At 43.5% G+C, this 12,461-nt stretch overlaps 1 protein-coding gene across 1 annotated transcript in view; it reads right to left on the bottom strand.

Moving 5' to 3' along the window:
* Positions 1-9,501, bottom strand: part of TMTC2 (transmembrane O-mannosyltransferase targeting cadherins 2) — a 251,537-nt gene extending 242,036 nt beyond the window's left edge. The window contains exon 1 of the mRNA XM_054079749.1: positions 9,186-9,501. Coding sequence (XP_053935724.1) covers positions 9,186-9,268 — 83 coding nt within the window. The 5' untranslated portion in view covers positions 9,269-9,501. The remainder of the gene's footprint in view (positions 1-9,185) is intronic.
* Positions 9,502-12,461: the final 2,960 nt, after the last annotated feature.

The following is a 12,461-nucleotide window of genomic DNA, read 5'->3' as shown; positions in this document are numbered from 1 at the left end:
CAGTAAGAAAAATCTCCAGTGTTATTTGGGTTAGAAAAGCTACTCGTAGCGGCCAGAAGTAACTGCAAGCATCTCATCTGAATTTCTATCTGGACCTTATCCTTATCTCAAAGTAATCCAGTACAAGTCCTCTTAAACAAAGGACCTAGCCAAATATAACTGATCCCAACTCAGGAATGTTGTCAGGCTGTAAAAAAAATAACATTCCTATGTTACCGTAGTGCTACAGAACTTCACAAAGGCTAAAAGCACTGACAGGAGCAGCCTGCAGAAGAGAAACCACACAATACTAAACAGCCTATAAAAGCACAGGCACTGTGTGCTTTAAAAAGCAAACTTTTCAGTCATGTGCTGTCCGGTACACGGGGCGGCAAGACCCTCCTGTGTCCTCTCAACAGCCCACCACCAAAAACACTCTGGAAATGATGGAACCAAACAACATACACACAAGACACCAAAGTCAAAAGCCCTAGAAGAAGATGATTTTCAAAATGAACTCCCACTAGAAGGTTTCATGTTAGAGACCCGGAACTAATTAGTCATTTGCAGAAAATAAAGTTATTCTGGATTAGGAATTCTAGTTTTCCTTATGCTGCTTCCAAGATACTGACCTATTACTTTATAATCCACTGAACTGCATCTTTCATTTGAATATGACTACTAAAAGGCTGTCAAATATACACACATGGATATATTAAGAATTTAAATTGAACAACTCGCGTCCTCGCTTACAGTGGCTTGAACCCTGAATATGTTAACACACACCTCAGGGAAACATCCTGAGTTGGAAGGCAGGGACAGGAATCACCTGGCGACTCATGGGTAAAATAGAGACCAAATACACTGTGAATATTTAGACTCTAAGTGACGGCAGGTGCAGACCACCTCTGCCTACCTACTAGAGGCCACTTCAGCACACTGATCTTTTTTACACAGGTGCTTTGCTCCTTGTGAAGTCTTTCAAGTCCTGCTGGAATCTGGATGAAGCCCTATCAAGGGGCTCTTTGCTAAAAACACTTTGGCACTGGGTGGGGGATTCTGAAGCTTGATTTTAACTGTGATACTCCACAATGAGGTGCTTGGCTGACTCCTGCGTACAGACAGGTTATCTTCTGGGTACCAGTGCTATCTCTTGAAAATCTTTATAATGCATATAATCTACTGCTCTAGGCTTTTTCTTCCTCCACTATGTAATTCTGTCCCATTGAAACCTCTGAAAACATCAACTTAAGGAGATTATTTTCAGTGGAAGATCATTTCTTAGTGCTCTACTCATACACCAGAACTTATACATGCTGGGTTTTTTAAAACAAAAGTAAACAATCATTACCAGCTTCAACAGCGTACTGAAGAAAAGCTAAGAGCTATTTTAAACAGCAGCCACTGAGAAACATTCCTGCATCGAAGTCAGAGGTTGGATGCTGTAAAGCCACTCCTGATAAACAGGATGCTGCTGAGGCTACTCACTTAGCCAGCCACTGCCTCCTGAAGAAAAGCGTCTGATTCAAAGAGAGACGTTTAACTCCCTTCAACATTCAACATTACATTCCCCTGCACCAAAGGGAAAGAAAAGTCTCAGAAAAGCAATTAAAAAACAAAGTCACACTCACTCGGAGTAGATAACCAAGCAAGTGGAAATGCTACGAATGGAAATGAAATGCTATCTCTAAGTTGGGACTGCAGACAAACACTTGCACATATCTACCTTTTATTTATGTCTTTTGAGACGGTTCAAAGATTGGTTTCCTACCAGACGGGCATGGGGTGCAGGTCATTCTACAGCGAGGATGGAGAAGTGGCATGCTGGAGCCGGTGTCCTGGGCCCAGCATCAGTTATTAATTGTCATATGCAAAAAGCCACAGAGGTGGGAAGGCGAGGTAGAACAAAGATCTAGGAATGGGTTAAGCTGCTGCTGAGTGAGTTTGTTTCCATGACAATTTTGGTCACTGAATTGTGACCCTGTTTCAGGAGTTCAAGTCCTTTTTTAGGATTTAAGTACACAAATTACCAAGCTGCATGAAAACACCATCCAGGCACTGGCAGAGAATTTACAGCAATAGTTCTGCTACCAATTACTCTGTTGTTCCTCTCAACTAATACTGGATTAGCTGAATAAAACATATAGGAGTTAAAAATCATACAATTCTCTCATTAGCAAAATAGCATAGAGTAGTCCTAAGTTCAGAAAAACTCATCTTGGAAACAGGATGCTAAATTCAGAAAAAAACTGTTCTGCCTCGAACCACAGGTCAGAGGTCAGAACAGGGTGTTTTTGGTCTACTGACAGGTCAGTGAATAATAGGGGATGCCACAGACCAGTCCAGTCATCTAGCAGTAATGGTCTGTACCATCATGTGGAAAATCCTCATTCAATTACCTGCCAGTCTCAGGCTTCCTGGGCCAGCTGGGACCGGGAGCACTGCTAAGGCCAATGTGCTTAACTCCTGGAGAGAAGGAAGTGCTCAGAGGCAGTCCGCAGTCACCTCTTCAAATAAATTAAGAAGCCTTTGTGGAAGACTAACAGCAAGCCTGCCCAGCTCTCTGCTGGAAGACAGATGCCAAAAAAGACTCGGTCTCAAGTTCTAGGCATACAGCAAAAAAAAATATATATATTTACTGCAGCGATGGTATATACATCTACATGTGTTTTAGAGGTTACCCTGATTTTTAACAGCTTTTGAAGCGTGAATGTGGGCCATTTGAATAAACCACTGAAAAAAATCTAAATAATTAATACATAAAAGACAAAGCAGTATATTCCGAAAGAACAATATTTCCAATACAACAAACAGCAATTAAAAAGAGGAAGAGATGATGGAAAGAAGGGATATGAAGACAGTAAATGAGTATTATTTGCCTCCACTTGAAACCTCACACTATTCTTGAGGAATCTCCTCCTGAAGACAACAGGACAATGAAGACTAAGAGAGTAATTCACAGTGTCCTAGGGAATGCAAGGATTAGTATTCAAGGAAGGCACTTTTACTTTTCTCCCTCACGAAGCTTAACAAGGCCAGGAACATCTGGGGTGGCAGAGCATCAGAGCACATCGACTAGTCATTCTCAGTCACAGAAACTGGGTGGCCAAGTTTCATCAGCTTCAAATGGTTTGATTCACTGGCTTTCTTTTTCCTCAAAGTGAAAAAGAGATTGACAGATTACTTGATCCCTACCTGCCACCCCAGTGGTTCAGCATGTTTGGTCTTTTTTTTTTCACAGTATGCTGTCATACATGAACAACGGCAACCCTGTGCTAGGCTGAAACACCCTCCAAAGATAAAGCCAAAGTGCACACCACTGCCTTTGGAGATGCCCATTATGAGCCACTCACAGATCTGCAAGATATTTCAACTGTCTTGAAGTAGCAAACTGAGTAGTAAAGTCGACACATTAAGTAATATTTAGGGTCTGACTCCAAAACCAATTTCCTCCGGCTCTTCGAGTTTCATTCAGCAGCCAGCTGACCTTCACGGAAAAATGTTTTAGTATGGAATTCTGCAAAGAGTGAAACCAGGAAAGAAATTACAGGATCTACACCTTCTCCTTATCAGGGAAGGACTGTCTGTGCAAACAACAACAACAACAGAAATATCTCAAATCTACAGGACTATCCTGAGACTGTGGGAATACAACCTAAGCACCTGATCTAGAAGAAGTGAAATGAAATCCTGCTGCCACCCTGACTTAAATAACCTGCCCACAAAACAAGCTCTCATTTTAAAGGAAGATAAGGAATGTTTATGAGTCACCCCAAGTGGGAAAGCACAGGAAGTTCAAAGGCCAACAGCAGGCATCCACAATTAAGAGAAATACCAAAACTAATTTAAAAACCTGAAGGCTGAAGTGCCATAGAACAAAGAACTTTCAGCATAAGATTCAGTTCTCCAGATAAAAGCTTTCAGCTTTGAAACAACCATTTGGAATAAAAACTAAGGATGAAAGAAAAACATTCAAGGAAATGGACAGTTTAAAAAGGTTTCTTTTTCAAAAAACAAAAGTTAACCCAAAAGCTGTGTAAAGCCTATAAAATATTTAAAAATAAAAATGAGAAAATCTAACCATAAACATTGGCTCAAACAACAGAGTCACTTTTACATAAGTAAGAATAAGCATCTCTGTCTTCAGATTGAGTCTGTCTCTCCAACTGTATATTTGGAGCAACTTTCACCACAAGTTGCCAGCAGGCTTGCATCTACAGCTTCAGCATTGAATATTTCCACTTAAGAAAGAAGTTCCTTAAACAAACAGCAAAGATTGCCTCAGTCAGCTTTACAGAAAAAAAAAAAAAAAGAAAAAAAGAAAAAAAAAGAAAAAAAATCCTAGTAGCCAACAATGAGGGAATGGCAAACTTCCAGACGAGGGAAGGAAGCGAAGGAGCTCCAGTTCAGTACTCTTGCAGCTATCAGATGGTTAACAAATTGAGATGAGAGACTTCTAAGCCTTTTGAGCGACTTTCACTCTGGCAAACAAAGGATTCAGAAGTGCAGCTGGAATACATATGGGAGATGCTGGAGAAAGTGGATCATTTGAATTTGTAACTCCATTGTATGCTGAAAGAACTTCCTGCAGATGAGGCGCATCCCGTCAGTGACTCAGGGAGACTCTCCGTCTGCTAACAGTCATAAATTTATTCTCTGAACCAGCTACCAAAAGTGACTTGGTTTATGTTGGTGTTATATATGCAACAAGAATCTTAAAATAAAGCCCGTGGGGAGATAATTTCTTTTTTACTTCCAAAAACCTCCACACTACAGCATCTCCAATGCAACAAAATAGAACAAAAAAAACCCAAAACACCATTTTCATGAAACTAAGATTCTGATCAAAGTATCTCATTCAACAGAAATTTTAAATGCAGAAATGCTTTTTAAGTCAAAATCCAAATATATTTTAGACTATATTCAGCATTCTAAAATCTAAAGACTATCATGTCAATATAATATCATGTCAGGATCATATTAGATAGTCACTCAATGGTTTGTTTGGTTGATATCCCAAAACTATGTAGCCTTAGTTACTCAGGTACAGGAACTGCAGATTAAGTTGTTCTTTATCAATATGTTAACGTCCCTGTGTCACATATAAATTACCTCTATGGTGGTCTGAAATTAGCACAGGAGGCACAAAGGGAAAACACTTTGAAGACATATATAAGTCCCTTTGTCCATACGTGTCCCCATCACCAGCTTCACTGCTGGAATTCAGAAGATTGCAACCACCTGCAAACTGGATATACTGAAAGGTACTGGAAAGGTGCACTTGGAGCTGAAAAATTGAGAGTGGATGGCAAAAAGGGGCCATAAAAATCACATATGTAAATTAATAATCAAATACACACACATAACAATGAGACAGATGGCAAGTAATTTTCCCCAGTGTACTTACACTTGTTCTTCTAGTGCATGTATTTGGGTCACTTGCTAGATTAAATCTCATTTGGCAGGCCCAAAAGAGGTACTATCGAATGTGTAAGGGCTTGCTTTATTTTTAAATGATGCGAGGCTGACACTACAGGATGAAGGCATTTATCAGGATTTCTTCAAAGCAGTTTGCGATATTGCTCTGCAACTTTGAAACAAGACTGTTGGATATTTTCTGCCATCAGCAAGGCTGCCCCATTCAGGCCTGCTAAATAAAATGCAGCCCAAGCTAGAGAAAGTTGGTCCGTGCTACCAAATCTCATGGAAGAGTTCTACACAGAAACAAACAAATCTGTATGCATTTTCTAGAGCACCAATTTTTGCCAATGTGCCACAAAGAAAATATATCACTCAAGGTTAAAGATTCCTACTAACACTCTCCTTAAAATCTGCTTTTCTTCTGACGTTTGGGTGTAGGAAGGAACACCTCAATGAATAAGTTCCATTTGACGTGTTCCCTCTAGCAATGCATGATCTCGGATACACAGAGCACTAAATCTTCCACACACAGCTATAAACCAACAATGACCTGTTCTATTTAGCACAGGTCACATGAAGGACTACAACTTCAATGGAAGGCACCCACTGGTCAAATTGCTGACTTTTGGAGAGGCTTAAATAGGAGGGAAAAACAATTACACGGGTGTGTAAGCCTAATTGCAGCAATGGGTTTCCCTCCTGTAACACTGGTAGATATTACCATGAAACAGGAACTGCATGTGCAGAGATTAGTCCCTCTTACTAGGGCAAGAAGCTGGATTTAACACAGTGCAACAAGCAAGACCTTCAATACGTCTGTTGAAATGGCGACTGCATTTCTCCCTACCCCTTGTTATCGGTTCCAAGATGATATTGCTCAGCAAAAACTAAACTTTTATAAACAAGCATTGTGAATTCACTGTGGCATTCAGGCAACATCTAAATACTTCCCCCTCTCTTTGCACATTCATCTCTTCGTTCAGGTGACTGCATGCTGTATCCAGCCTCAAATAAAACAAAAGCTAAAAGAATGAAAAAAAATTATTATATTTGCTCGTAGATGAACAAGGATGTTTTGAGTTCAAAAAAAATTCCACCCCTAATAATCTACACATGTAATTAAGAAACATGCCAGCTATTTGTGATAATTACAATAGCAGGGTGACAAAAGCTCATGTTTTCTAGGACTAGAGAAAAAAAAGCAATGTTTCTTCTTTACACTGGCCTTGGGGTTTAGAGGCTGTCACTTTCATTCCGAGTAATCAATAAGTCAATTGATCAAAAAGATCACATGTTTGTGCAGACTATTTGTCCAGCCTGAAAGAAACAAGTTGGGCAGACTAATAACAAAAAGTAAGAACTTACACATTTGCTTACTCAACTTCCTTAGGCTGTAAATTCATTCAATTTCAGTTTAATTGGGTGAATGGTGGGAAATAAAATATCGAATCCTTTGATACAGAGTCATAAAGCCCAGACTACAAGCAAGTTTGTTACATTACTGTCCATACAGTCTTTGGTTTGGTGCCGTGCAGCCGCTAAAATATTAAGTTTTACCATTGGGAAATTGATTTTGCTATAAGAAGTTTTTACGACGCCACTTAATCTTAACCAACCTACATAAAAAAAAAATACAGAAAGCAATTACACACACCCTTTATATAGTAAGCTTGATCACTATATTAAAAAGAGAACAGTCTGATGTAATTTCAATATAATGGCAAAGGAAGCAGAAAAAGCTATGGCAATATGCTGTCCTCCTGAAACAAAACATTGCAGGTTCACAACTTAAATGCACAATCTTGATTCACTTAAAGTTAGTAGCATGATCCATCTCCCACATGGAGGGCTGTGTCCTGCAGCTCCAGCATCGACCTCCTTTTCTAGTGTTATGTTTCAAGCCAGCTCCTGCCGGGCAGCAAGATTCTGTGATTACAGTTAAAAGAATACTTTGGGTCTGAGAGCCTGCCTCTTTGAATAGATAACCCTTTCAAGCTCAACAATTACTAGCACGCAACAGCCATTTCTGCCTTGCCCCTTCCAGTGCTGCAGTTGAAAAACATCCTAATTAGATGACCTTGCGTACAGAAATGCCATTGACTGGCTTTCAGTAAATGCCTAAATCTCAGTTAAAATGATGAGCAGTCCTTTAGTTAGATGGTAAAGACATAAACAAAGCAGTGTTCTAGAACACCTTTAAATAGTCTGGGATTAATACTAGCAAAGCAAGCATGTGATTATCTTTTCCACCCTTTCCAAGATGACACTCAAATATCACTATTTTCTAACTGCATTAAAGTACACTCGGGCAAGATCACAACTAACCTTGACCTCCACACCAAAAACATCAGGTAGTCCTTCAAACTGCTTTCTATGCCCAGCCAATTTGAACTGGCCTGCAGGACAGGGTTATTAGCATGTCCTCAGACAACCCAGTTTTCCCTAAATATTGCAACATATGTTATTTAGGATTACATAAATACTCCACAACTCCAGCAGTTCTTGACTATAACAAGCGGTTTTAAAATACTGTCAGTGTGTCAAAACATTCGCTGCTTGCTATTGATCCAATTCAGAGCTTGCATTGCAGGATAACAGCAGAATTTTTTTTCCTTTACTGTTTGTGAATAAAGTTTTGAAATGTTAAAATAGATTTAAAAAAAAAAAATAATTGGAAGGCTCACAGAAGCCTAAAAACACTCAACTGCTTCACAAGGCTTGCATGTAAATGACCTGACGGACCAAAGCCTGAATCGCCACATTCTGCAGCCGAGACTGTTCCCAGCCGGAGACCTGGACCAGGACTAGCACTTGGCATTTACTTCGAGTATAATGGGTTTAATAGCACGAAGCTTTAAAAAAGGGAAGGAGGGAGGGAGGTGTTTTAGTCTGGAAGCTGTGACAGATCCTTCAACACGGCAGGTGCACCTTTAATACGGCATAAGGCAGGGGGAAATTCCAAGTTGAGTAACTGACTCCAGGACAGGCAGGTTATTTCCCAAGGCAAAGACACAAACAGACCCATCAGAGCGCCGGGAAGTTCAGCTCATCCAGCAACATTTCTCTGCTCAGGCACATCCTCTATCCCACCTCACCGTGTCTCCTCAAACAAAAAGCTCCAAGGCACCAAGCCCCGCTTGACAGCAGCGCGGAGAGTGGGCTGTGAAGCCACGAAGCAAGGGACCCGCACCCAGAGGGACTCGGGCAGCCGGATCCAGTGGGATGTTCCTGCCCAGGGCGGGGCGGTTGGAACTGGATGATCTTTGTCCCGTCCAACCCAAACCATCCTATGATTCTATGATCCTGCGACCCGGGCTCGCACCCCCCCGTCCCCGCACCCAGGAGACACCGAGGAAAAGCTGTCAAAGTCAATCCGCGCTCGCTTTTTGGATGGTTTAATTCCAACGGAGCATGAAACACCCCAGGACGGTTCATAAGTTTAGCCAAGCGTGCCGCTCTCCCTAATACCTTTTCATTAGGCATCTGTTTTAATTGCCGTCGGATTAAGCCACTGGGAAAAGGCACAATCCGGAATCTCTCCCGGCGCCTTTCGGCAGGTACTTTGGGAGCAGGCGGGGACCAGTCCCCTCCCGCGGGAGCATCCCGGCTGCGAACCCCGCGTCCCCCCGGGGACACCGCGCACATGGCATCAGCCCAGGACCCGCCGAGAGAAAGCGGGGAAGGGCTGGAGGGGAGCGAGCCCGCACGGGAGCTGTCAGAGCACCCGGAGAGCGGAGGTGGACGGGGCGCGGACGGGGAGCCCCCACCGAACCCTCCGCCCCTACCTGTCATCGTAGCAGAAGTCGGCGCCCAGGGTGTTGAGATACAGGGCGAGCCCCAGGGCGCCGCTCAACAACTCCGCGATCATCTCTCCGCCTGCCGCCGCCGCCGCCGCTCGCACCCGCCCGGCCCCGCAGCCCGGCGGCTCCGCTCGCTGCTCCTGGGCCGCCCCCTACCCCATGGCAGCGGGGCGAGCGGCGGGGCGAAGCGGCTTCCTGCCCTCCTCCCGCGGCGCCTCGGCTGCAGCTCCCGGCTCCGCTCCCGGCCCCTCTGGCTGCCGCGCCGGGCAGCGCCGCCGAGGCTCTGCGAGCGCCCGCGTGGGGCGCCCCGGGCTCCCAGTGCGCCTGCGTGCGGGACCGCCCCTCCCCGCCCCCGCCCCGCCCCGCCGGGCACGGAGCGCTCCGCTGCCCTGGCGCAGCCCTCGCGGATCGGGTGTTCTTGTTTCCCCTTTTCGCTTTTCCCGTTTTCCTTTATTCTTTCGGACCCCTTCCCTTCCCTTCCCTTCCCTTCCCTTCCCTTCCCTTCCCTTCCCTTCCCTTCCCTTCCCTTCCCTTCCCTTCCCTTCCCTTCCCTTCCCTTCCCTTCCCTTCCCTTCCCTTCCCTTCCCTTCCCTTCCCTTCCCTTCCCTTCCCTTTTTTTTTTTTTAGTTTCTTTTTCTCATACCCTTTGCTCTATTCCCTTCCTTCTCCCCTTTTCCTGTTTTCCCCCCCCTTTCCTTCTTTTTACATTTTCCCCAGCATAAGTGAGATGGAAACTCATTAGTTGGAAAGAGAAGACTCATACTGTTTTGCATGGAATGCCAAAGCAGTGGGGTCCACTCTCTCACTCGCCCTGAGCCCGGTATTCTCCTTGCTGCCAAAGTGACATCACGGGGAGCTCATCGCTGAGCTCTTGGTTAAGCCAAACGGAGCTCTTGGTTAAGCCAAACCAAAGTAAACCACTGAAACCTGGCAGAACGGGGACTGGAAACAAACACCCCCCAAGGCAGGGAGTGCTGCAAACTGGGGCTCCCTCAGGGCAAGGCGCTGCCAGCGAGGGGTGAGGTGAGCATTGCCTGAGCTGTGCAGTGTGGGTGGGACAAATAAATGGCTCCGGGCAGGAAAGGCATCTGTGGGAAATAGTGCACTGAAAACATCTTCAATAGTTCATGGAACATCAAGGAGGCATGAAGTTATGGAAAGAGTTTGGATCCATCCAGCTGATAGTTTCCATTTTTAAGAGAACGTTTTAAATGTTGCCTCCGTTTTCTGCTATCCAGCCCTTTCTATAACTGTTTCCTCATGATTTCCAACAAGTGGCACATCATGCTGTCCCAGAAGAATGGGATTCTGTACATCAAGCTGTGTCTAATAAATTGGGGAGCTTTTAACAAGTTTTCTTTCTCTCCTATGTGATTATTTAATGCTGTTCTTTGCAACCTCAAAATATATTAAGTGCATTAAGACCTCTTTCAAGCAATGGTTAAAGTGCTCCTGTGAAGTCTGCCCCAAGTGTCACAAACATCTCAGCTGCTTTTACTTAGATTCAGGGTGTGTATTGTCACCATCAATGGCAGTAATTGCAGACATGGGGGAGGGGGCATTTTGTTCAGAATATTGAAGCTTTGAGGCACCTTATTGAACCCATTAGTGGATCACATTGATCTGGCATTAAACTTTTCAGCCTGAAGCGCAGAACGTCGTAACCTAGATTTTAAAGAGTTGGTTTTCTCTGTCAGAAGGACAGAAATTTTGAACACCATTTCTTGATGTGTTTCTGGACCTACTGCCAAGATCCCAATCATCATGACTTAGTCCTTGCTTTAGTGGGATTGCTGAGCTTACGCACTAGGTTTGCACATCTCCTGCTCTGGAACATCCTAATGAACTGCATAAAAAGCAGTATAATTGCTGCTGAGTCACAGTGGTTGTAGTCTCTTGCTCTCTATCAAAAGCATAAGTGCTTTTTCTTCAGAGAGGCAGGACTGCTGGCTGGGATAGATGAGGGCTGGAAGAAAAGCTTTAGGAAAAAAAAAATCCTCATGGGAAAAAGTTTAAAAAAGTTTAACGCTGGCTAATAAAACCAAATTTCGAGAAAGGCTGGGATGAAACGTGTAGACTGTGCAGAACGTGCCTGCTCCTCTGGACGTCCCCAGTGGTCTGGGGTGGCTGGAGGTAGCATTAGGGCTCCACTAGCCTGTCCGAGGGAATTCAGCTGTTCTCACAGGAGTCTGTAAACTCTTGTGAATATTGCAGAAATGTTTTTGTGTGTAGACAAAGGATGTGTCCTCCCAATGGGCAGAGCTTTCTCTGGTGGAAAAAACCTGCCTTCTAGAAAGAAACAGATGGGAATGTGTGCACATATAACCTCACCTGTCAGCTCCAGAGTCCCGTGTGCCAGACCAAGCTGGGGACAGCAAGTGAAAAGAACCACTGCAGAAACCTGGAAACAAGTTAAACACAAAATTATTGTCTTTCTTTAGCAAACAGCACTGCAGAAGAAAACAAGAGGGTAGAAGTCAAAGTGTGTTAGGGGAATTCTTTCTGTCCCTCAGTTAGTTAAAAGTAATAAATGCGCTGAAACTATTGAACACCATTATATTTTACTATATCACCAGGAGATGTCAGATAACATTCTGCCTCATAGCGGATTTACAGTGTGACGTACAGTAATCACAAGGTATCAAAAGAGGTAATTTGGAAGTTCAGTTATGTCATTTAGCAGCCATTTCCAAAATAACCTTCACTTCCAGAAAGTCATTGTCACAGACTGGTATAAGGGAAAAGGGAAGAAGTGGAGGGTTGTAACAACAAATAATAACAGTAACTGTAAAGATAACTAGCGTTACACAGTCTAACTGCTGATCTATTATGTATAGCTTAGTAGACAGATTCATATGCTTTTTTGCAAGTATGGCAATCCAAAGCTATCTCTTTTAATACCCACTTAGAAATTCTTTCATTAAAAACATCATAGACTCTGATTCACTGTGCTACGATGTACTTCACCTAAACTGTGCCTGAAAGATTAAGTTGTGGCACAGCATGTAGAAATACTTGCCTGTCACAGTGACAGATTTGGTTAACCGGTCACTGACTATGAGACCTTAAATGTCAACGTAATGCATGTGGTGCAGATCCCTCAACAGATTAGATTAGACACTTCAATTTCTATACACTGGGTTCATTTGCTGGAGCTTGTAGAAAATATTTGTGCCAACTTCCTCAAAGCGTCTGAGAAGAGAAAGGCTAACTCCCCGAAAACTGCTGGGATTTCTTTTATTAGAATGAGGAAACTGGGTG

This window comes from Cuculus canorus, chromosome 1 (genome assembly GCF_017976375.1).
Source record: "Cuculus canorus isolate bCucCan1 chromosome 1, bCucCan1.pri, whole genome shotgun sequence".
Classification (NCBI taxonomy): Eukaryota; Metazoa; Chordata; class Aves; order Cuculiformes; family Cuculidae; genus Cuculus; species Cuculus canorus.
The sequence above is the reverse complement of the archived record's forward strand: the minus strand, read 5'-3'. Positions and strand labels throughout refer to the sequence as shown.